The 25,595-nt window shown below is 38.9% G+C and overlaps 1 protein-coding gene across 1 annotated transcript in view; it reads left to right on the top strand.

The window, feature by feature from the left end:
- Positions 1-25,595, top strand: part of LOC308038678 (protein ELYS-like) — a gene marked incomplete at its 3' end in the record, with an annotated part of 42,551 nt that overhangs the window by 14,394 nt on the left and 2,562 nt on the right. The window contains exons 14-35 of the mRNA XM_080341454.1: positions 323-463; positions 1,230-1,334; positions 2,005-2,098; positions 3,325-3,448; positions 3,564-3,620; positions 4,649-4,795; positions 5,408-5,595; positions 5,767-5,911; positions 6,006-6,137; positions 14,209-14,299; positions 14,392-14,481; positions 15,562-15,666; positions 16,312-16,405; positions 17,984-18,107; positions 18,223-18,279; positions 19,014-19,160; positions 19,555-19,742; positions 19,914-20,058; positions 20,153-20,284; positions 21,325-21,472; positions 21,543-21,681; positions 23,839-23,899. Of these exons, the coding sequence (XP_080197580.1) occupies positions 323-463; positions 1,230-1,334; positions 2,005-2,098; positions 3,325-3,448; positions 3,564-3,620; positions 4,649-4,795; positions 5,408-5,595; positions 5,767-5,911; positions 6,006-6,137; positions 14,209-14,299; positions 14,392-14,481; positions 15,562-15,666; positions 16,312-16,405; positions 17,984-18,107; positions 18,223-18,279; positions 19,014-19,160; positions 19,555-19,742; positions 19,914-20,058; positions 20,153-20,284; positions 21,325-21,472; positions 21,543-21,681; positions 23,839-23,899 (2,654 nt within the window). The remainder of the gene's footprint in view (positions 1-322; positions 464-1,229; positions 1,335-2,004; positions 2,099-3,324; positions 3,449-3,563; positions 3,621-4,648; positions 4,796-5,407; positions 5,596-5,766; positions 5,912-6,005; positions 6,138-14,208; positions 14,300-14,391; positions 14,482-15,561; positions 15,667-16,311; positions 16,406-17,983; positions 18,108-18,222; positions 18,280-19,013; positions 19,161-19,554; positions 19,743-19,913; positions 20,059-20,152; positions 20,285-21,324; positions 21,473-21,542; positions 21,682-23,838; positions 23,900-25,595) is intronic.

The raw sequence follows: 25,595 nt of genomic DNA, 5'->3' as shown, positions 1-25,595 counted from the left end.
CACTGAGTAGAGTGGGATAATGACTTCTTTGTCTCTGCTGGTGATGTCCTTGCTAATGCAGCCCAGCATACTGTTGGCTTGCTTTACCACAGCAGCACACTGTTCACTCATATTGAGCTTGTTGTCCAGCAGGACCCCCACATTCCTTTCCACAGAGCTGCTCCCCAGCTAGGGAGATCCCAGACTGTGCTGCATTCCTGGATTATGTTTTCCCACGTGCAAGACCTGGAAAGTATATTATATTAGACATGATTCTTTAAGTGTACTTTGAAACTCTGAAATTGCTCTGTAGGCTAATGATTTAGTATTTATTCTTGTACAGGTGTTCCACTGTTTGATGGCTCTTGCAAGTTCATTGACCCACAGGTGCTCGAGGCTCTTCGGCTCTGCCAGTTGCTTTTGCACAACCTTAGGACAGTCTTAAAGTGTTTTCTAACAGAAGCACAAGAGCTTACTGAAAAAGGTTTGTAATAGTATCACTATATCTTCGATATTTTTGATGAAGATTTGTAATAATGCTTGGCTTGTAACTGTGGAAATATGAGCTTTTGTTGGTTTTGATGACTGGAAGACAGTCACATTCAGCTGGGGGAGAGAAGGGGCTCAAGGCTGAGACCAGCCCTTAATATGCATTGAGTTCAGGGAAACAGGTTGTTGTGGAGTTCCTGCAAGTGGGTCAGGGAGGCTACATTCAGCAAGAAGCTGTGTAACCAGCTGGGCTGAAATGACAGCAATTGAATGTGGTGAAGCTGAAAAGTGTTCTTTTTAACTCTTAGCTAGCAGTTTACAAGTGCATGCAAATATTGTATTGCAAATTACTAAACAACAGGAAGCATAAATGAGTAACTTGTCAAGTAAGTTACCTGAACTTCTATAGCTTTTGATACTATCAGTTGTTTTGGGCATATTGAGGAGGGGGATGGAAGAATTTCCTTGTGCTGTAGTAAACACCTCTGCTACGTGTCTTATTCGTAAGTGTAATTAAGAGCTCAGGCTTTTCTGTTATGGTTCTTATTTTAGCCTTTAGTGAATCTGGTTCTTTGTAGGGGTTGGTTTTTGTTTTGCTGGTGACTGTGGGTTTTTTCTTTAACTAAGAAAATGAGAGCAAAAAATGCCAAGAGAAATATTTCCACCATGTTCATTCAAGACTTTCTATTTAGTCTGATGAAGGGAGTTTTGTAAAAACTAAAAGAATTGTATATCACAAATAATCTTACGCCTTTTTTCAGGTTTTGCAGACTTGACAAACAAGCACATGGTCACCAGCCTCATTTCATTGTACGCACAAGTGGTCGCCTGGTTTTGTCGATCCAGTCTCCTTCCAGAGGGTTTAGGTAAGCGTCAGCTCTCGTACATTGGTAATAGGAGTAACATGCAGTACATGATTCATATGAACACAAGCTTAGCTGTGCTTTTGTAAACGTTTTGCTGTGAACAAGTCATGTTTTTCAGTGTCAGTGGACGCTGAAGGTCTGCTGGTGAAATTGAGAGAGAGGTAACTGTTTTTTCAAATACATAGTGTAGAATACTGGAAGCAGTTTCTTTCCTGGATTTTTTTAGAAATAACAATAAGCCTCTGACTTCAAAGAGTTGCTTGTGTCTGCAGCTTGAAATACTTGCAATATTAAACAAATTACTATCAAACAACATGTACCTGAATGCTTGCTTTTACAGTAAAAGCATCACCTGCATGTTTTGAATTCCTTATTGGTTGAGGAAAAAATACTTCTTTTTTTTTTTCTTAACGGTGAACTTGCACTTACACTACATGTTCTGAATGCTACATCAACTGTAAACTTGAAATGGCACTTGAGAAGGAATTGAGTCTCATGTCTCACATCTCTTTGGGCAAAGGCAGAAACAGATTGGCTTCTTTCAAGGTTGGAGGCTTGCCTGTGTTTCTTGATGCTTAGCTAGTATGGGCAACTGTCTTTTTAGGCAAAAAAAATCCATTTAAATTTGTGATATTACTTCTATAACATGCTTTTACTTTCTTGCCTGTAGATGACAATGTGCATTTGTCTAGACCTTTCTACAATTATCCTCTGATTCAGAACTACTATACTGCTCATCGACAGAAACTTGAGCGTTTATCACGGTAAGAATTACAGGAAAACTCTATAATACTGCCACTGAAAATTCAGAAGAAGTGAATGACATTCATATCCACAGTTGTATTGGCTGCATTTAATGCCTTTGCAGGCATTCCTCTTCAGTGATGCACATGCTCTGTTGAACATAGGTTACTTTCATGTGTTAAAATGTGTATATGTACCTCTGCTTATATCATTTGTTGGCGTGACAGTTGCACACACCCCGGATAAGGTCCAGAGCTCTCAAGCAGACAGCTGATGGCTTTTTATCACCTTTTGTACCCCACTGTATTGGCCTAAATCTCCTACTCACAAGTACATTTGTGTAATTGAGTAACATAGTCTGAATTCCATGTAGGTGGCACACCTCGCCCTGTCCTGGCTATTGGATCAAAGTCACTTGCTCATGTAAACTCTTTTCTGGACTGGTTTACTAACATGCAGCTGATATGTCTTGGATTAGATGACAATAGATTTGTCTTTGCAAATGGTACTGAAATGTAGAGGAAGACCTAAAGAAGCTTAGTCTATGGCACTGCAAACGAGATGCTGCAATATGAATTAACATAGAAGCTGCAGTGTATTCGGTGTTGACTTTAAAGTTCATCCTGCATAGCTGCTCAACTTACATATAGTGTCAAGCTCCTTAGAAGCATTACAACATCTCATCCTCTAGTGTGCTGCTTCTGCTTTTTGTCATCAGGAAATTAAAGGGTAGCATCACAGTCAGCAGAAGATGATGATGGGCTTTTGAAGAATGTAATTTTTAAAAGTTCAGCCATCCCTAATTGAAATGGCATGTGTATAGAAACGTAAATGTTGCTGAAGGTGATACTGAAATTATCTGTGTGCTCAGCTTTCTGAAAATATCTTTATTGCAGTAACAAAAGTGAGATGCTGAGAAGTCTGAAATTTCCATTGCATTGTCTCAGAGCTGTGTATTGGAACACTCCGATTTGAGGCACTAGATTTGTGATAAAGAATAGTCCTGCTATTTTGATACTGTTACCTTTCCTCTGCTAGACAATATGGGAGCGGTTATTGTCGCACTTAAAACACTTTGTATACACTTCCTTGGTATTACAAGTAAACCAACAAAAAAGAAAACCTGGAACCTAAAAGGTCACTGCAACTTTGCCCTTCCTGAGAGAGATTTTAGGAAACCTGTTACCCTGAGAGGCTGGAATTAGTGTTTCACTCTGTCCAAATTCTTGGTACCTTTTTTTTGCAGAGCAAAATGGGATTCTGACTGCTTGATGATCGATGGACTGGTTTCCCAGTTAGGAGACCAAGTTGAGAGGTTGTGGCGGAGAGATGAAGGAGGAACTGGGAAATATCCACCTGCTAGTTTACATGTGAGTGTTCTGCTCTCTGGAAACAACAATAAACAACAACCAACCCCTCCAGACCCCACCCAAAACCCAACGATTTAGGAAAGACAAGAGGTGTAGAAAATCTTTTTCATTTCAGGCACTGCTGGATGTCTATTTGCTAGAAGGCATTGAAGAAAGCAACAAACATGCAATTGTATCCTTTCTAATTATTTTTATTACACCTTCAGTACAGGCACATAAATATTCTTACATGTTTGTCACCTGTGTGTTTCAGACCATTTTCAGTTAATGCTTCAAACACAATGCAAGTGAAAACATTTAGTTCAGAATGAAATCATAGACTGGAGCATTGGTTCAGCTCTTTGTACTGTGTAATTTTTATGATTTTTTTAAATTTTTGTTTGCAAAGACTCTTCTGATATGAGAAAACAAGGTTCATGAAATGTTAAAGATAAATAACTCCTTTTGTCTTCAATTTTTTTAAGCATCCCTTAAAAGCAGGCCTGTCTATGGCAAATGGCTCCTTACTAGAATGATCCACTACAAGGGGCTGCTTCACAGCTATGGGATTTCTAGCAGTGCTTTACCAGGACATGATTTTTGCTGAAATATCCCTTTTCCAGAGAGATATCATCCCTCTCCCTGAGAGTATGGCCCTAAATAGGGATGTCAGAAAGAGAAAATGGCACTACCAATGAGTGATCCACACAGTGGTCTAAACCCACTTTTAATAATTCACAGCTAAGTTGTATTGTAAGGATTCCATAGTTTACATTGGTTTATACACTGAAATGAGGGGAAAAAAAAAACCAACAACAAATGAAACAAAACAAAAAACCAAACACCAAACACAACTGTAGGATCTGTTTTATTTGATAATGAAGCTCTAGATGTTCAAATGTATTGTATGTCCAGCTGGTAGCTCCCCTGACTAAAGAGGGAGCCTGAATTTATAAGGGAAGCAGTTAAATATATAAGTTTACCTTTCTGAATGCCTTAGAGAAATCAAAGACAATTTCTGGTGGTTTACCCAGATTGTAATTTTCTGCTTAGGACGTGACTGTCTTCAGGTTATAACAGCTTAAATGGCAGGACTAAGACATTAGTATTTTCTACCTCCTACCACTTTATACTCACATTTCATTGTGTCTTTTCTAAGTGCAATGTGATAAATTTTTTGTCTTAAAAATTTATTTGCCTTAATTAGATACTTGATACCAGACAATTTACTTGCTGCTGGATATCAAGCATTCCTTTCCAAATAAAACAGAAACTTCAATTGACTCCTTTCCAACTGCCTTTGCTATCCCTTGGGGTCTTGTTAAGCTTATTCAAGGTTTTTGGCTTCTAGATCACAATGACTATGAAGTAAGTATGTTACAGTTTAGTTACACACGCATTGCAATACAAAGCTGACATCTGTCAAATGATTTAAAAAAATTTGGTGCTTAGCTAAAGCATTAGAAACATTTTTGTAATAGTGCTATGACATCTTCAGAAACAAATTATGATGTGAAATTTTAACTACTTTGAAACGAAATTGATTAAACTAAAGAAGACATCACATAGCTGTAAGACTTGAGATGGGAGACTGCAGAAGTCCCTTTTCAACCTAAGTCATGTTTTCTCTGATGCCGAAGGTTGTTCTTTGCCTGTCACAATGTCAATATAATCTGTTTGTCTGGGACAATAACTTATTATTTAGTAATGTGTTTATAAAAAGTGATGTTTTTATATGGAGATTTGATTAACCTAGAAAAGTGTGAATTGCTCCTTTTAAAACACTCACTTCGTTCTGCATGGCTATCTCCATTTTTTTTCTGCATTAATTTAACATTTTTTGTTATGTCAAGTATCAAGTATTTTGTTAGTTGGTCATTAAAGTTCATTTAAGACACCCTTACTTAAGAAACTTTTGACTGTTTTTGTTGCATGTGTGTATGTGTATCTCTTAACAAAGCTGATCTCTACCTACCACAGAGTGCACTGGCCCTGCTCTTTCATCCAGCTACAATCAAAAGTGTGTCATGGCAACATGTGAGAGTTCTTCAGTCCCTCATGTGCCAAGGAGAGCACAGGCGAGCACTCAGATACATCCAGATGATGAAGCCACCAGTGTCAAGCAGCAGCGAAGTGCGGCTTTTCCTCACCGTGCTGTTGTCCAATAGGTAAAGAAATACATCCCACTGTTTGGCCTTCAAGTCTTGTGAAAGGTGGAGAACAAATAATATCAGTCACAACTCCCTACATTTCCTTTAGACTTTGAACACAATAGTTTTGGGGCATCTTTTTGGTTATCCCATTTGTATTCCTTTACATCTCAAAGAAATGAATTTCAGGTGCCTGGTGGAGGCTTGGGATCTGTTGCAGCAACATACCACCAAGTTGAACATGGAAGAGCTGTTAAAACACATGTATGAAATCTGTCAGGAGATGGGCCTAATGGAAGACTTGCTGAAGCTGCCTTTCACAGAGACTGAACAAGTAAGTGTGGACAAGGAAAAAAGTCATGATCACCTCTTTGAAAAGAGAAGAGGCAGAATCCTACTAGATTTTTGCAATGCGTTATTTCTCACAGGAGTGTTTGGAGAAGTTTCTACAGACCAATGCTGGTGTCCAGAGTCATGAATTTCTTTTAGTCCACCATCTGCAGCGTGCCAACTATATCCCAGCACTACAGCTGCATCAGTCAATGAAGGTCAATCCTACGGTAAGCGTTAAAGTTCTGTCAAGTGTGCAAGCTTCAGTTAGGTGTTACTAATGGGTTTTGGTAGTAGTCACTAAAAATCCTGCTTTGTTTGTTGTACCCTTCTTTGAACTACTAAGTTTCTACGCCTAAGTTACCTCTGAACCTAAAAACTGAACAAAATATTATTGACCATGGTTGACTCCACTTAAAATAATTCGTTTGCATGTGAGGAATAACTACATATTTTCTCTCTTAGTCAATCTTATAATTCAGTTATTCAGATATGTATGTCATGTAAGGTTTAGATTACTGGAAGTTGTTTGTTTCACTCCTTTCTGTGGAATGAAGAGTATATTGTATGCCATCTCTTGTATCTTGCTTGCAAATTGATCTTTCTAGCTGAGAGCAGTCAGAAGGCCAAAAATTCAAAATTTGTCTGGTAATCTTTTCCACCTTTTTTTTTACATTTCCTCAAGTTATAGCATTAGCTCTACAATGCCAGGCCTCTCATGTTACCACTTTTATGACAGAAATTGGTATTTAACTTCTATTTCTCAAAATAAGCAGATCAAGTTGGGTGTTCTGTGAACTTCTGTTATGACTCTGTGATGCACTTGCTGTTTTCCGGAACCATAGGTTTCCTGTTAATCAAACTTATAAGGTGGTCTTGGAACTTTCTAGTCCCTATATCTGAAAACTCATCCAGCCAGGTGTGTGTCATTGGTGGTTTTTTACAGTTAAAGCCTTTATAGAGTGTGATTTGAATTAGATTTTTTTAAAGTTTGCCATAACCCCTTATATTGAGAATTGGAATTATAAATCAGAATGGCAGACATGAATTTGGTAAAAAAGGTTATGTCAAACCTTCTGCAGCATCACATACCTGTAGGAACATATTCACCAAAAATACTGGTGACTCTGGCAGTTTTTACTCAAGTGTTGTTAGGAGCTGTGATGGTTCCCAATGGCTGGTTCAGCTTCCCACGATACCTTTTCAAATGCTGGTGTGGCAGGAAGGTAGGGACTAGAGACTGAGCCAGTTGTTTGGGTTGTTAAACCTTGTGAATGAAGCACCTTTTAAAGCAATGAAAGGCATGAGCTGCATTTCCTGTCAGTCTCTCTGTTTGCAAGACTGGGTTTACTTCAGTTGTGGTCAAAGCAGATTCCTGATGAAAAGAGCTGTATTGTTGTCTCTGCTTTGGCTGTGATGTTCTTGGTGTTGCTTTTTGCCTTGCACCAGGGACAGCATTTGTGGAGCTGTCAAATGAAGCTGGTCCATCCAAAATTTGCCCCATTCTACTCCTCCTTTTGCTCTGTCGGTTGGATTCCTTGATCCTGCTCATCATGCAGATGCCAAATTCATGTTCCGAAATCCAGTTCAGAACAGTGGCCTGTGCTAGAATGAGCTTTCTATACGTATACTAACAAATTGTCATAATCTAGTTTTATGGCACCTTTTATTGCCTGTTATAAAGAGTTACTCAGTTGTTCACAAAGAGCATCTCTCTCATATGTGGAGTTCTTAGTAATAAAGCAGTGTGGCCAGATTAATGTACTGGTTCCATGCTACAGGCAGAGTGAACACTCAGGTATTTTAGTTGTGCATGCAAGCTGGAAAGGATATTTCCAGTTACTTAAAACCTTTTATTTTTAATATAAAAACATGGGATTTTAACAGCTAAACTTTGTAAAACACAAATTTTACAAGGTTGTTCACATGGACTGAACATTAGAACTAAAGATTCTTCAGTTGTTCCAAGTTTTTCACCATTGTTCTTACTTCTATTGGGGCTCATGAGTTACTTGGAATCATTGTGGATGTCCCCTAAGTACATATAGAGTACACTGTCAATTTCCTATAGGACTGTACTCACAGGAATTCAGGATAGTCAAGTGAAACACAAACTGAAAGGCAGGTGTACCACAAGTAGGTTGGTCTTAAGTAACAGAAAACACTTTTCATTGCCCCAGATTTCAGATGAAGTTAAATAGGCAGTCACTTGTTTGGCTCACCTCAGCTTTGGGATTAGGACAACACTGTAGAGATGATGATTATGGACTTGGGAATACATAAATCTCCTATGGGATTAAGTGGAAAATTTGTGACAGGAAAAAGGGAGCAGGTATGGGAGATGGTCCCAAAGCTGCTGCAGGCATTCTGGTAGCAGTACAGTGGTTTTTCTGCTATTGTTATAACTGGTTCTTACTGATTTATGTGTAAACATCTGTTTCTGGCTTGTCTGCCTTCACTGAATTTAGGACAAACTACTTCCTGCTTTCTTGTTTGTGGATTTGTAAGCAAAAAGGAAAGCTTTGGGGATGAGTATTTATTCAATGTAGTGTTGAAGCATGGCATGTTGCTATCGTATGATGCTTTGGCAACTTCTGACAATGCAGGAGGCAAGAAAATAAGCAGATATTTTGGAGACTCCTGTTGAGTGGCTTCTCCCTTCTGCCATCATTGGCTGGCACTATAACTCAGATGGTTGGGCAAAGGTCTACACAGTCACTAAATTCTCTTGATCATCTGAGTCACTTGAAATACTTAAAAGGTACTATTTTTGTTCTCAACATAAAAGCCTGAGTATGTCATGTGGATTTAGAAGGAAAGAAGATGGAGGTATTGAGAATATAGGTGTTGTCTCACACAATCCCAGTGACTCTTTCAAGTGCAGTGTTGAGCTGTCAGATAAGATACCCGGCCAGTCTGACCAACTATCATGACCGAAACTTTAAACTGTGGTATCATAAATGTATGTTACCCTGATGGATGCAGAGTTGGTCACTCTGTGTGGATTTTTAGCCAGTCCAGAGAGTCGTGCAGTGGGATGATTCCTGCCACTTGTGCTGTGAAGCTTCTCGCCTTGTTCACGGGTGGTGGCAAAGTGTTATTCATGAACAGAAATGTCAGAAATGGAGCCCGTGGTGGCATATGCTGAGCACTCTGTTCTCTGTCTCTTAAACACATTGTCTTTTGTCTCCAGCAGAGAGTACATTGTATGTTTCTAACTTTACATTTGGAGGTGATGTGAAAGGAAAAGCAGTGTTTTGCTGTCTTCGATTTAATCTAGCTCAGTTTGAAGTTAGTCTGTTTGGTAATTAATAATGCATTAACAGTAATTTCTTAACTTTAGGTTATTGAAGATAATGTGTTAAGGCACAAACCTTAGTAGAATCACCTGAACCATCATGCTATAGTGAATTACATCCATCAGGTAATCTTCAATACAGCTATGAGACTGCAGAGCAACAGTTTGCATGCGCTTTGCCTGATAATAAAGATGGTGAATGTGATGCAGCTGATGGAGATGGAGAGATTTTTATATCTCAGAGTAATTTTCAGAGCTTTTACATACCTGGACCCTTGACTTCAGTGCAGACCTTTACATTTGGTTTGCCATTCTGGGAATCTTGCCCCTCACTGCAACCCTTGCCAAAAAAGTCATTGTGAAAGAGGTTCCATTCATCTGTAGTGGCCAAGACAAGTGCAGTCACCAAAACAGTAACTCACATCAGGCAAGCACAAGTAAAAATATATATAAGTATCCACTATGCCAAATACTATGATCCATTTAGATACAAGAGGCATTATTCTGAGTTACTGCTTAAAAGGAATCATGTAATCTAAATTTTTTATTACTTTCACTTTCTTGGAACTACTATTATTTGAAAGTCCATTTATTCTCTCAGTGCCTTCAGTTCTGGGTTTTTGCTACTCAGTATCCCCCTGTCATAATGTTGGACACTGTGCTGAGACCCATCCATGCAAATATATCAGACCCAGCAATATGATCCATCTTTTTTCTCCTATGAGTTCCACATACTTTGATGACTAATAACACCAGACGTGATTTTTTACATATTCAATGCTATCTCAACAGGCACACACAATGTGCATTTAGAAATAGTTGCACAGACTACAACTATGATGCTTTTAGAAGCTCTATGGATACAAAAAAAAGCCTTAGCACAGAAAAATAATTAAATGTGTTTATCATTCCCCAGAATCATGGAACCTACCTCTCAAATATTTCTGTGACTCAAGGCTTCCATTCCCTACAAATCCATACCCAGGAATCAGACAGCATGAGAACCCTACAGGAGACTCCCGTAACAATGACGCAAGCAGCAGTAACCACGCTCATCAGGCAGAGTATCAAGTAGCATGAAACAGGCCCGTGCACACAGAAGAACCTGGACCACACCAGGTCACGCAGCTTCCAAAGGTGACCAACAGAACAAGCCTCCTCTATAGAAGCAAAAGCACATCACAGTCCTTAATATTTACCTAACTACAGAAACCCTACTACACAGAGCTGCACCAAGAACAGTTATTACACAAAGGAAAGATTCACTGATAATGGTAATACAGACAAAGTATACTAATAATAGTAACTTACAGGTGTTTCCTGCAACTCTGTGTGCAAATAATGCTGAGACCGTTTCACCACAGAAGCATCAGATCCCATGAATGGAATGCAGTACTCTTTGAATTCCTGATTGAAAAACACAAGTCCTCTGCAAATGGGGAAAAAAAAGTAAGAAAAAGGTTCAAATGTTCATGCAAACTGCAAGAAAGTGATCAGAATGGTCCTGCTAAGACTGGCTTTTTTTCTCAAGCATTTTTATGACATTATCTATTTACACTGAAAGCTAACCACTCCAAATTTATCACCGTCTCAACTGAAAATTCCATGCAATGGAATGAATTTGGATGAATTTGGATTCAAGGATGAATTTGGTAATCAGAAGAATATTCTCCTCATATTTTTTATTCTGTTCTGATCACTCCTGAAATCCAACTCCAAAGTTTGCGAAGTACTAGAAGCAACTTAGAACAACTTTGAGACCCAGTAAATGACGGGACATGTTCTTTTTCAGTAAAAAAATGAACACATCAGCTAAACTGAACTTGTCTTCAATTCTACTAGATGAGCATCTATGCGTTCATGTTGTACTAAAGTCCTAAATGCATCTTTTTAGTATTTAATAATATGTTAACAAGCCATATAATAAATACTGGAACAGTTAGGAGATGCCATGTTTCACATCTTAGGCTTCTTATACCTTAAGTTTTGCACCAACTACCGGAACAGGGGCATATCCTATCGTTTTTCGAAGCTTCCTCAGGTTGTCTTGGTCCGCAAGGCCATAAACAGCTGACTTCCAGGTTCCATCATGTACACAAGCACGCTGTGACATACAATGACATGGGAGATAATTCAGAAGCCAAAGCTTTCCTGTGTTATCTTAATAACAACCTTGTGATTATTACATGTATTACACATTAGTCCACCACGAACTGTCCGGTGAAGCCCGAGGCCCCGAACACCACCAGCTCGTAGGGCCGCTCGCCCGCCCCGTCGCCTCCGGCCGCCATGGCGAGAGGAGCCGCCGCACCCGCGCAGCGCCAGGCAGCGCCGGGACCGCGCGGACACGCCCAGGACACGCCCCTCGCCCCCCACAGGGGCGGAGCGCGAGGGCCGCTCGCGGGGCGGCCGTTACGGCCGTTACGGTTTCGGGGTCCTGGCGGTGTGAGGGGCCTGAGCCGCTCCCCGCGCCAACCGGCACCGGCAGCGGCGCCGCCGGGAGAAGTGACTTTGCTCTCGGTCCTGCAGCGAGGGGAGAGCGGGAGGAGCTCTCTGAGGGGAGTTCTAACTCACTGTCAACACAGGAAAGTGTACCAGGGTTTGGCCAAGTGGTTTCAGACCCCAGCAGTTGTTGAAGCAACGACGTGTGTAGGGAGAGGCCAACATCACTGACCCACAGCAGACATTGGCTCCAGCTGAGCACGGGTCATTACAGTGAGTTATTGACATAAGCGTTTCAGCACAGGTAATGTAGGTGAACTGAGGACTCTTAGTAATCAAAAAGAAAACCTTAACGACCTAGAAGTAAAATGAAACACTCTATTTCCCCTACAACCACAGCAAATATTTATGTTTTGCTCAACAACAAAAGCAGAACGAGGGAAAATCTGAAGTTCTTGTTGCAGTGAGAAGCACTGACCCTGCAGAGCCGAAATGGTAAGGAGTGCCTGCTACTAGGCCCCACATTGACATTAGTCTTTACCAAATGGATTGAGAAGGTTATATGATGTGCATGAATTTATCCCAGTTTCTGCATGCCCAAAGATTTGCCTTGTTTGTTTGTTTGTTTTGCAAGTGTCACACTATTGATGCAGACGCAGCTGATTTTTTCTTCCACCTCAGAGGCTCTTTCAAATCACTGCTGCTTAGCCAGCCTTTTCCCGTCTCAGATTTGTAGTGAAGATTAATGTCCTTTGTGAATACGTTCTAAACATGTCACCTCCAAGGCAGCAGGAGATCCTGACCTCTAAGCATCAACATCAGCTCCTTGGGTAGTGCAGATGCAGTTGTTTGTAGCCTACACTATCAGCTGTATCAGTGAAACAACTCAGCCTAACAAAAAACAAAGAGTCAGGAAGTGAAGGACAAAGCCTGGTTTTGTGTTCTTCTTTAACCCAGATCATCTTGTTGATCTGATTTACAGAGGAACCCTGCAAAACCAGTTTCTTGTCTTTGAGGTCACTGAACATCTCACTAGTCGAGCTGGTCTCTTACTGCCTACCTGTCCTTCCCACACACTGGGATAATTTCCAGCTGTGCTCGTAATACTGTTGAACCTCTCTGAGCTACTTTCCTCTTACACTCAATTTTTCTCTTCTGCCACCAGTTCTCAAAGTAAAGTCTGTTTTCTTCAAGGCTTCTGTCTTTGGCCTTCTTTTTTCCCTTCTCCTTTGCACAAGCTTTGTAAAAACATTGCAACAATAAGCAATCCATATTTTTTCCCCCAAATTGAAGTTAACAAAGATCATTATTTCTTTCAACTTTGCATTAATATTTAAATTGTTCAGTGACAGGAGATTGTACGGAGCCTGGAAATTGCAGAGAGATTCTGACATAGCTTGCAGGGCAGGCTAGGATCTGCAGCCTTCTTTATTCATCCCTTTCCTACAGAAGCATAGTTTACTACCTATTTTATCTCCTACTTCATTTTTTTCCTGGTTATTGCTTCCTAGGTGTGCTCTGCCGAGTACCCCCTTTCTTTGTTCATTGCACAGTATATCCACACTGCTCTATCCTGTCCTGTATTTGTCTTGAATATGATGTTTCTATTTGGTTGCCTCCTTTTTCTGCTCTTTCACATATATCAGCTGGTTGTCTTCTTCTTCCTCTTCTGAAATTGCTCCTCATGATAATATTCTGTGATCATTCCTCTTTTCTTATTCAGCATTACAGCATTGCTGAAGGCACCTATCAAAACAGTTGAATATTGAAGGCTTTTAAAAGATGCTATTCACCAATCCAGTTTATCTGCATTATTGGTATGATGGGTTACTCATAAAACACACCAATTAAATAATTACAATTAAGCTAAGCCAGAATGTTCATCAAATTGTGGGGCTTTTTGCTCTCTGGAGCCCCTGGATACATTGCAAAACTTCATCCCATTGTCACTTTGAAATGATCACAAGTGATAATAATCACAAGGATCAAACCCAGTGAAACTGCAACATATAAGTTCTCCCACTTGGAACTTGATCTCTGCTACTTGTGAATGCTGGCAGAGGGGTCAGACTGGCTGCAGTAGTGTCCTGCAATCCTGGCTTTGCCATCAGCAACATTTTCCCCAAATGTTGACTCATGCTTTCTTGCAGACTCTGACTTACAGTTCCCATGTTTCATGTGCTCATTCTTTTCATGCTGGCAGAAGATACTGGAACATATTGTCAAAGAAAGTGCTGTGATTGAAATGTAGGAGATTCCAATGCCCAGCCTTCAGAGCATAATCTTTCTCCACAAAAGTGCGACAGCTATGAATTGTATTTATTTATATACATTTCCCTTTAATAACTTTGTGTTGCTCCCAGCATCTAGTCTACAAAACTAGATGCAGTCTCCTATGATATAAAGAAAATAGGTTATTAGTGCACAACAGAAGAAACAATTATGAAACTAAAATATTGTAATACTAAATGACTATACAGTTAGAAACAAACGCTTACTGTTCATGGTTCTGATGTTGCAAGTATGTAAGATTCTCATTTTATTTTGTCTGTTCTGTTTAGGAGGAGCAGTTAGAAGCGATATTGTCAGCTGCTCTCCAGACAGGTTCTTTAGAACTTCTGACTGGATGCATTAAACATTGGACATCAGAAGGTAACACTTCTTACATTGTTTATATGTGATGATAGATATTTTTTGCTTGAAATTGTTGATTCATGTCGTCTTTTTGTTTTCTTTCTTTAAAGAGCAGCCAAGTTCTGCTGCTAACTTACGGTTTGTTCTGCAGTGGACATGGAACAAAGTGATCTATACAAAAGCTGAATTTGACCAAATATGTGAGTACTACTAGAGTAATTATGTGCACATAAAATTATTCTAATTGAGCTTATTCAGTAATCTGTGAGTATATAATATTACATGTGGTCCTTTAAGTGTACTTTGAAACTCTGAAATTGCTGTGTAGGCTAATGATTTAGTATTTATTCTTGTACAGGTGTTCCACTGTTTGATGGCTCTTGCAACTTTACTGATCCACAGGCATTACAGGCTCTTCAGCGCTGCCAGTTGCATTTGCGCAGGCTTAGGACAGTCTTAAAGTGTTTTCTAACAGAAGCACAAGAGCTTACTGAAAAAGGTTTGTAATAATATTACTATATCATTGATCTTTTTTATGAAGATTTGTAATTATGCTTGGGTTGTAACTGTGGAAACGTGAGCTTTTGTTGGTTTTGAGGACTGGAAGACAGTCACGTTCAGCTGGGAGAGAGAAGGGGCTCAAGGCCGAGAGGCTGAGACCACCCCTTAGTATGCATTGAGTTCAGGGAAACAGGTTGTTGTGGAGTTCCTGCAAGTGGGTCAGGGAGGCTACATTCAGCAAGAAGCTGTGTAACCAGCTGGGCTGAAATGACAGCAATTGAATGTAGTAAAGCTGAAAACTGTTCTTTTTAATTCTTAGCAGTTTACAAGTGCATGCAAATATTGTATTGCAAATTACTAAAAAACAGGAAGCATAAATAATTTGTCAACTAAATTGCCTGATCTTCTATAGCTTTCAACAGTATCAATTGTTCGTGGTATATTGAGGAAGGGGGAAGGAATATCCTTTTGCTGTGTTAAAAATCTCTGCTACATGAAAAAATAACGTCTTATTCATGAATGTATTTAAGAGTTCAGGCTTTTTTTCATTATGATTAATATTTTAGCCTTTAGTGAATCTGGTTCTTTGTAGGGGTTGTTTTTTGTTTTGGTGGTGACTGTGGGCTTTTTCTTCAATTAAGAAGGTGATCATGGGTGAAAAATGCCAAGAGAAATATTTCCAGCATGTTCATTCAAGACTTTCTATTTAGTCTGATGAAGGGAGTTTTGTAAAAACTAAAAGAATTGCATAACACAAATAATCTTATGCCTTTTTTCAGGTTTTGCAAACTTGACAAACAAGCACATGGTCACCAGCCTCATTTCATTGTACGCACAAGTGGTCGCCTGGTTCTGTCAATCCAGTCTCCTTCCAGAGGGTTTAGGTAAGCGTCAGTTCTTGTACATTGGTAACAGGAGTAACATGCAGTACATGATTCATATGAACACAAGCTTAGCTGTGCTTTTGTGAACGTTTTGCTGTGAACAAGTCATGTTTTTCAGTGTCAGTGGATGCTGAAGGTCTGCTGGTGAAATTGAGAGGTAACTGTTTTTTCAAATACATAGTGTAGAATACTGGAAGCAGTTTCTTTCCTGGATGTTTTTTAGAAATAACAATAAGCCTCTGACTTCAAAGAGTTGCTTGTGTCTGCAGCTTGAAATACTTGCAATATTAAACAAATTACTATTAAACAACATGTACCTGAATGCTTGCTTTTACAGTAAAAGCATCACCTGCATGTTTTGAGCTTGTTATCCTTAATCGTCTTACAAATGCTCACGACATTGACATTGAAAAAACCATTCCCTTTGAGAACAGTTTTTTTTAACGGTGAACTTGCACTTGAGACAATAAGTGTCTTGAACCATTTTGAGCAAAGGCAGAAAGAAGATTGGCTTCGTTGTCAATGGGAGGCTTGTCTGTCCTTCTTGATATGTAACTTGTATGACTGTCTGTCATTTGAGTCAAAAATTTTAGTATAAAAATGTGATATTACTTCTCTAACTTGCTTTTACTTTATTGCCTGTAGATGACGATATGCGTTTGTCTAGACCTTTCTACAATTATCTTCTGATTCAGAGCTACTATACTGGTCACCGACAGAAACTTGAGCATTTATCAAGGTAAGACTTACAGGAAAACTTCAGAACACTTCCACTGCAAATTCAGAAGAGGAAGTGAATGGTGTTCTATATCCATATCCACAGTTGAACTGGCTACGTTTAATGCCTTTGCAGGCAATACTCTTGACTTCAGTGACGCACGTGTTCTGCGCAACACAGAGGTTACTTTCGTATGTCAAAATGTTTATATGTACCTCTGCTTAGTACCATTTGCTGCTATCATTTTTTGCAGCATACTTTATTCATTGTCTAACCTATATAATTAGCTGCTACTGAAAAAGATCGTATGATTAGTATAGGATCTGTTATCTCCAATTCAGCAAAGGCCAGTGTTCACAGAACAATTGTTTGGACACAGAAGAAAGCATACGTGTGAGGGTGAAAAATCATGGACTCCACACAATCCAATGTGAATTTAAGCGAAGCCATTTATTGCTTGTTACAACTCTCCTTAAGTATCTTTTGCCCTGTCCACACACTGTCCACTCATCAGAAGGCTGCTTGTAATTGCTCAATAGCTACTGTTCACACGCCACAAACTAATAGGTGATTGGATTATACATTTCTGCACAAGCTCTAATATTAAGCAAAATGTATCTACATTATAGCTGACTTGCTGACTCTTCACTAGATAGTCTTTCTTTTGTATTACTCAAGGTTATACAAAGTCACATAAGACACATAGGCTGCTTGACTCTTGCTCTCTTGCTGGACACATAGGCCTCAGAGGCCTGTTCAGTTCAGTTCCATACAATGTCCATTAACATCAAGAAAATCCCTCAAATATCCGACACATACTTTTTTAAAAACTTGACTGGTAATAGCTGATAAAAATGGTATTTCTCTAGATCTCCTACTCACAAGTAAGTTGGTGTAATTCTGCTGCTTTTTATCATCGGGGATCTAAAGGGTAGTGTCACAGCAGAAGACTGTGATGGGCTTTTGAAGAATGTGACTTTTTTAAAAGTTCAGCCACCCCAAATTGAAATGGTATTTGTATAGAAACATAAACACTGATCAAGATGATACTAAAATGACCTGTGTGTGCTAGCTTTCTGAAAATATATTTTTTTCAGTAGCAAAAGTGAGGTGCCAAGAACAAAGTCTGAAATTTCCATTACATTGTCACACAGCTGTGTATTAGAACACTCCAACTTGAGGCATTACATTTGTGATGAAGAATAGTTCTGCTATTTTGATACTGTTACCTTTCCTCTGCCAGACAATATAGGAGTGGTTACTTTGGCGCTTAGAACACTTTGTTTATGCTTTCTGGTATTAGAAGAAAACTTGGAACCTAAAAGGTCATTGCGACTTTTCCCTCCCTAGGAGAGTTTTTAGGATTTCTCTTTGGAACTCCTCTAATAAATGAACAGGATCTAGCAAGCATCTGTCATCTGACTCAGAAATGTCTTCCATGTGCATTTCAAGTCATCATAATGTCTTTGTATGTTTGTTATTTTCTTGGACTAATGGGAGCTTTTTTTTTTGTTTTGACTGGAGGAAACGTGTTACACAGAGAGCCTGGAATTAGTCCATATCTGGCTCTGTCCAAATTCTTGGTACCTTTTTTTGCAGAGGAAAATGGGATTCTGACTGCTTGATGATCGATGGACTGGTTTCCCAGTTAGGAGACCAAGTTGAGAGGTTGTGGCGGAGAGATGAAGGAGGAACTGGGAAATATCCACCTGCTAGTTTACATGTGAGTGTTCTGCTCTCTGGAAACAACAATAAACAACAACCAACCCCTCCAAACCCCACCCAAAACCCAACGATTTAGGAAAGACAAGAGGTTTAAAAAATCTTTTTCATTTCAGGCACTGCTGGATGTCTACTTGCTAGAAGGCATTGAAGAAAGCTACAAACATGCAATTGTATCCTTTCTAGTTGTTTTTATTACACCTTCATCCCATTTCCAGCACACCTAACAAGTCTTGCTTTTGTTTTCTTGAAAGTGCAGGCACACTGAATAATAAATGGAGATGAGAAAATAGTAATTGGGCAGAAAGTTGATTTTTAAGCTGCTGAAATGTACATTGCTTTTGCTCTTTGTTGCCTATCCTGAGAGGAGATCCTAGAGAGCAAGAGATTTAAAAACTGCTACCCCAGGCCATCTTCTGAGAGTATGGCCCTAAAAAGCGATGTCAGAAAGAGAAAATGAAACTATCAACGAGTGATCCACATAGTGGTTTAAGCCCAGTTTTAATCATTCAGAGCTAAGCTTTATTGTAAGCACTCCATAGTTTACATTGTTTAATATACTCTGGTAATGAGGAAGAAAAAAAAAAATCACAAAAAAACAACAACAGTAGAATTTGTTTTCTTTAATAATGAAGCACTGGATGTTCAAATTTGTTGAATGTCCAGCTGGTAGCTCCACTTACTAAAGAGGGAGCCTGAGTTTATAAGGGAAGTAGTTAAATATTTGAAGTTTACCTTTCTGAATGCCTTAGAGAAATCAAAGACAATTTCTGGTGATTTACCCAGAATGCAATTTTCTGGATAGGACGTGACTGTTTTCAGGTTATTGTTGTGTCTTTTCTAAGTGCAATGTGATACATTTTTTGTCTTATAAATTTATATGCCTTAATTAGATACTTGATACCAGACAATTTACTTGCTGCTGGATATCAAGCATTCCTTTCCAACTAAAACAGAAACTTCAACTGACTCATTTCCAACTGCCTTCACTATCCCTTGGGGTCTTGTTAAGCTTATTCAAGGTTTTTGGCTTCTAGATCACAATGATTATGAAGTAAGTATGTTACAGTTTAATAACACACGCATTGCAGTACAAAACTTTTGTCTATAAAATATTTGTTTTAAATGGTGCTTAGTTAATAACAGGTCCTAAAACATTAGAAGCTTTTTGTAATAGTGCTACAATGTCTTCAGCAATAAATTATCATGTGAAATTGATTAAACCAAAGAAGACATCACCTTTAATAATGCTTGATATTTGAATTCACATAGCAACCCATGTAGGTTGTTTTCAGTAGAACAGTTGAGCACTTGTCCAGTATCAAGTATTTTGTTAGTTGGTCATGAAAGTTCATTTAACACACCCTTACTTAAGAAACTTTTGACTATTTTTGTTGCATGTGTGTATATGTGTATCTCTTAACAAAGCTGATCTCTACCTACCACAGAGTGCACTGGCCCTGCTCTTTCATCCAGCTACAATCAAAAGTGTGTCATGGCAACATGTGAGAGTTCTTCAGTCCCTCATGTGCCAAGGAGAGCACAGGCGAGCGCTCAGATACATCCAGATGATGAAGCCACCAGTGTCAAGCAGCAGTGAAGTGCGGCTTTTCCTCACCGTGCTGTTGTCCAATAGGTAAAGAAATACATCCCACTGTTTGGCCTTCAAGTCTTGTGAAAGGTGGAGAACAAATAATACCAGTCACAACTCCCTACATTTCCTTTAGACTTTGAACACAATAGTTTTGGAGCATCTTTTTGGTTATCCCATTTGTATTCCTTTACATCTCAAAGAAATGAATTTCAGGTGCCTGGTGGAGGCTTGGGATCTGTTGCAGCAACATACCACCAAGTTGAACATGGAAGAGCTGTTAAAACACATGTATGAAATCTGTCAGGAGATGGGCCTAATGGAAGACTTGCTGAAGCTGCCTTTCACAGAGACTGAACAAGTAAGTGTGGACAAGGAAAAAAGTCATGATCACCTCTTTGAAAAGAGAAGAGGCAGAATCCTACTAGATTTTTGCAATGCATTATTTCTCACAGGAATGTTTGGAGACGTTTCTACAGACCAATGCTGGTGTCCAGAGTCGTGAATTTCTTTTAGTCCACCATCTGCAGCGTGCCAACTATATCCCAGCACTACAGCTGCATCAGTCAATGAAGGTCAATCCTACGGTAAGCGTTAAAGTTCTGTCAAGCGTGCAAGCTTCAGTTAGGTGTTACTAATGGGTTTTGGTAGTAGTCACTAAAAATCCTACTTTGTTTTTTGTACCCTTCTTTGAACTACTAGGAATAAATTTCTATACCTAAGTTACCTCTGAACCTAAAAGTTGAACAAAATACTTCACAAATCAAAAGCTGCTCTATGAAATTACAAATTAAATATTCAGACCATTTTTACTCCACTTAAAATAGTTATGTGTTACTGATGGGTTTTGATAGTAGTCACTAAAGATCCTGCTTTGTTTTCTGTACTGTTACTTGAACTACCAGAAATAAGTTAAAGCCAAACCTAAAAGTTGAACAAAATACTTCACTACTCCAAAGTGACTCTTGTGAAGTTATATATGAAATATTATGGACTTTTATTGACTCCACTTCAAATAATTTGTTTGCATGTGAGGAATAAATAGATATATTTTCTCTCAGCCAAACTTATAATTCAGTTTTTCAAATACTGATGTTAAGTATTGTGTGGATTATTGAAAGTCACTGCTTTCTGTGGAATGAAGAGTATACTGTAGTTTGTCTCTTGTATCTTGCCTGAAACATTATATTTCTAGCTGAGAGCAGAGCATATGCTGATCCACAGGTAAAAATACGTGTGGTTTTTTTTGTTTGTTTTTGGTGTGGTGCTTTTTGTTGTTTTTTGGGGTGTTTTTTGTTTGGTGGGTTTTTTTTTTGTTTTGGTTTGGTTTTTTTCCTAAAGATACAGTGTGAATTTAATGTTACCACTTTTATGACAGAAATCCATATTTAACTTCTATTTCTCAGAATAGCCAAATCAAATTTGGGAGTCTGTGAACTTCTGTTACGACTCTGTGATGCACTTGGTCTTTTCCAGAACCACAGTCTCCCAGTGAATCAAACATAAGGTGGATTTTACTCTGTCTCTAGAGGAAATGTGTCCACTACTTCAAAACAGCACAGATAGTTCTGTGCAATGAATTTCTTTTAATTAGTTAACTTCTTGCTTTATGCTTTTCATTCATCAGAATGACTGTGATCTTCAGTTGAGAGACAAAGCAGTTGTCAGAAATGCTGTATTAGACCAATATGACAAGATCCTTCCTAGAGTTCAAAGGAAGCTGGTGTCAGAGAGAGCTGAGCTTTACCATTTGCCTTCATCAGTCCTGAGAGAAGGTAAGTTTTAGGGGAAGTAACCATCACCTTGGTTACACAAGGCTGATATGTTTTCCTTCTTGCTTTCCAGTCTCCAGACCAAAGCCATTATCAACAGTAACAGAAGCCAATGCAGGAAATGTGTGTATTTTCATCAGTTATGTGTTGTCCAAAATTAGAGAAGTGTGGGTAGGAAATGAGCAGAAACCCAGTTTCTCACGATATGATAGGTAAGCAGCCTCTGAACAAAGTTTAGTCTGGAATTACATGTTCGGAGAGAGAAGAATCCATTGGAATTATGTCAGTGTTTTGGAGGGAAGGTGCACCTGAGGGGAGCTTTGGTTGGCTTTTTTGCACATACAATGTAAAGGGTTTTAGGTATCAAAACATGATAAATAATATTTGAAGAGTTTTTTTGCTATGATAATATTATTTACGCAAATACATATATTTACATTATGGTAAATGTGTTTACAGTATGTCAGATAGCTGAAACTAAAATGATGATTGCCATAAAGCTACTGTTGTACAGAGTATGACAGACTTGATTGTGTGATCAAACAGTAATCCTTTACTACTTTCTGCCCAGTTTTGGCTTATTTCTGCTTCTTTTTATTTAAAACAAGCCCAGAATTATAAAGAGCAGAAAAGAAAGGTGTTGCTTCCCATTGTGTGTGTGTGTGCCCTATACACTTGCTGTAGTTTCAGTGTTGAATTTACATTTAGATTGACATCTATTAAAGATAGAGGCAGTGATTTAAGAAATTAAGTACGAAATGTTAAGAAATAAGTAAAAAAAAAATAATGCCCGTAACTTGTTCATAGGCCTGATAACATGACCCCAACAGTAAGGGATCACCTGCATTTTTTTCATGTTTTATCTTCTTATATTTCTTGAACACATTTTTTCCCATTTATTTATTTATTTTCATGTTCCCAATTGTGTCTCTTCATAGATTGTTGCATTCGGTGGTTCATCCTGTTCCTTCATGTTCTGCAGCACAGGGTGGTTGCTGGCAGTCACCATGTGGAGCTTCTGCTTCATTCATGGCATCCAGCCCCTTGAAATCAGATCTGCTCAGTTCCATCTCACAAAGGAACTTTTCAAGAGCAACACAACTGAATCTACTAGAGACTTCCTCTGTGGTTAAGGTTTGTAATTTAAGAAAACAGGAAGAACCAAGCAAACCAAAAGCCTGTAAACTACGTTTAAAATGAAAACACCAAAGTATTTTATCACAAACACTGTGGGATTGAAATTGTGGAATATTTTCAGTATCATGTGGTTGTTGTATCTACAGACCTTTCAGAAGCAGCATGTTTGGAACAGTCTTGAAGAGTTTAGTTCTAAGCTAGTTGTAGTATGCAAGTTGTCCAGGTTCATGAAACACACTTGATTTTTATTGCATGGAACAAAGGAAGTTAAAATTTGACTTTTCAATACACTTAGGTGCAATTTGTAGATTAACCACCTCATTATTTAAGTGCTCAATAGCTCTGTATAATTTGTCTTGCTTACCTAGAAGCAAGAATGTTATTGCTTCAGTTTCTTAATCTGGTCAAGTGATGTCAATTAAGTGATGCCAGTCTCTATCAAATCCAGCGATGGCTGTTTGCAGGAATTTTAGTTATTGTGTTCAACTACATTTATATTCACTGCCATCAAACTCTTATCATGCAAGGAAATACCACTTGACCTATCTTGTTGGTGCTGTTCTTTTTGCCTTTGCCTACCTGAACAAAATAGTTGTGATTTCTCCAAATTATAACTGGTTTTTTTCTTATTAAATATGGTCCATATCATTAAGCTTGTTTCATTGTCCTCTTTTAAAACTGTTTCGAATACTGTCAAATCTTTTTTGAGTGAAGGTGATGTTTTAGTTTAACCCTAGCTAGCAATCAAAACCTTGTAGGGGAGAGAACTGAAAGAGAAGACAAAAATGCATGGATTGAAATTAAAACAGTTCAATACAATAACATAATACTAATATACTACTAGTAATAAAAATACATAGAAAATGAAAAGAAAACATAAAAATAAGTGATTCTTAAAGCAATTCCTCAGTAACTTTGTCCATGTCAAGTAGCCAGTCCAGGAAAGAGAGCACCCTGGTCCCAAACTGCTGATCCTGAGGAAAGAGAGAAAAAAGGCCAAATAGGCAGAAAAGCCCAGAAGCCAACTGCAAGATGGCAGAATTTCAAAAGAGCAAACTAAAGGAACTCCTGAATGGAACTCAACCAAAACAGACCTGAGCTGGAACAGGTCTCCCTAGCCAGAAATCCACACTATCATTAAATACACAGCATTATGCTCATGGCATGGAATATTCTCATTGATCAGCCTGGATGTCAGTCAAGGTCTGGTCCATCCATGCCCCCCTTTCCAGCTGCCTCACATCTGCAGACAGAAAGCCCAAAAAGGCCTTGGTCTTGCAGACAACAGCTAAGGTAACAGTTCTTACATTCTCTTATCAACACAAAAACACTGGAAAGCTACATGACAAAGGATATTAATTCTAGCCCAAAGTGCCATCTTGTTCTCAAATGAAATCCAAACTATGACCATGGTAGCTATGAAAAATGAGAGTTTCCAACTGCATGAAGAAAATTAACTCATTTAAAGCCAACCAGCACATTCCACCCCTTATTGCATATCATTTATGTCATGCTTAGGTATTACTAATACACTCTAATTAATTACTACTACTATATATATATATATATATATATATATACACACACACACACACATATACATATATACAAACAGATATCATTCCCTTAGTCCATGGGCCTTCCTTCTGAAATATTCATTGAATTCATTTAGTTCATGAGTTTGAGCTTCATTTTATCACAACAGTCTTCCAGCTCAGGAAAGATGGTGTATCTAGTGCACCTCATACCCACAGTTCACAGGTTAAATATGTCAACTTTGAGGAAATTGCCAGGTGCCACTTGTTGAAGCCAGCTCTGGTTTCATCATCACTACGTTAATCTGAAAGATGCTTACTGAACACGGTTAGTATGGCCTACAGTATTATGTAGCAATTAACATTATGCAGTTCAATATTGAGCATTCCTACCCAGAATCAAACCTTTCCAAGATACACATCAGACTTCTCCATCCTTCATCATCACCCACCAGGTGCTCCCAGGTCCTTGAGCAAAAGCAATCCCAGGAATGGGTTTGCCTTTGCCAGAGGCAGGAGTAACCCAGACTGCCTTCCCTAACATAGTTTTCACATGCACTGCAGGGACTTTATCTCCTTTTACAGTACGCAGAAGTCACTTGATAGAGAGGGCTCACAATCTGACCAGTCTGGAATGTACATTCTCCAGAAACGTACAACACCCAAGAAAGCTTGTGTCTCCTTTTTTTTAGTTGGTGGAGACATAGCTGCTGTTTGGTTGATCTGACATTGGGATCTGACAACATTCACCTTGCCATTTTATTCCTAAGAAAGTAGATCTGATTTCCTTGATTTCCTGTAACAGCTTTTCAAACCACTCTTCACATTTTTCAGACAGTCTCTCCACAGCTGAAACACAGGCCTGTAAAGAGGTAGCGAGCTTGTTCTCTAAATCCCAAAGTTGGTCAGCTACTTCATTCACCTTCTGTGTACCTGTGCTTGTCCACCTCATTCCTGCCAAGGACATAGCACATGACAGTGGTGCACTCTAAATGAACTTCTGCCACATGGGTCATCTACAATTGATTTCACCTGGATCTGTTCAGTCCTGAATGCCTGGGCCAAAATAAACTATCTCCCACATAGCTAATTCTCTCAGGCAGAGGGTACCTCTGTCAGGAGTTGCCTCCAGAGGCTGCAGGATTCTTTCTCTTTTCAATCACCCTGTCAAGGGCTGCTTCCCTTGACAGAGATCCCAGCTGCTTCACTTCCTTACCCTCTAGTTCTAGACCACTGGCTCCATTATCTGATATATAGCATCGGAGCAGCCATGTTACAGTATTCTTGTCTTCACGATGACTGAAATCTCTTGGCATATCTCACAGTTCATTTTGAGATAACCACTCAATCCTTATCTCTTGCTCTGCCCCCTGCCATGATGATAACTCTCCCTCATCCTCATTTGCTATGTTAGTCTTTCTTGTGACTCTTTACAAGGGTGACTGGTGCTGACA

Source organism: Nesoenas mayeri (assembly GCF_963082525.1).
Source record: "Nesoenas mayeri genome assembly, chromosome: 3".
In the NCBI taxonomy this organism is placed as follows: Eukaryota; Metazoa; Chordata; class Aves; order Columbiformes; family Columbidae; genus Nesoenas; species Nesoenas mayeri.
The sequence above is the reverse complement of the archived record's forward strand: the minus strand, read 5'-3'. Positions and strand labels throughout refer to the sequence as shown.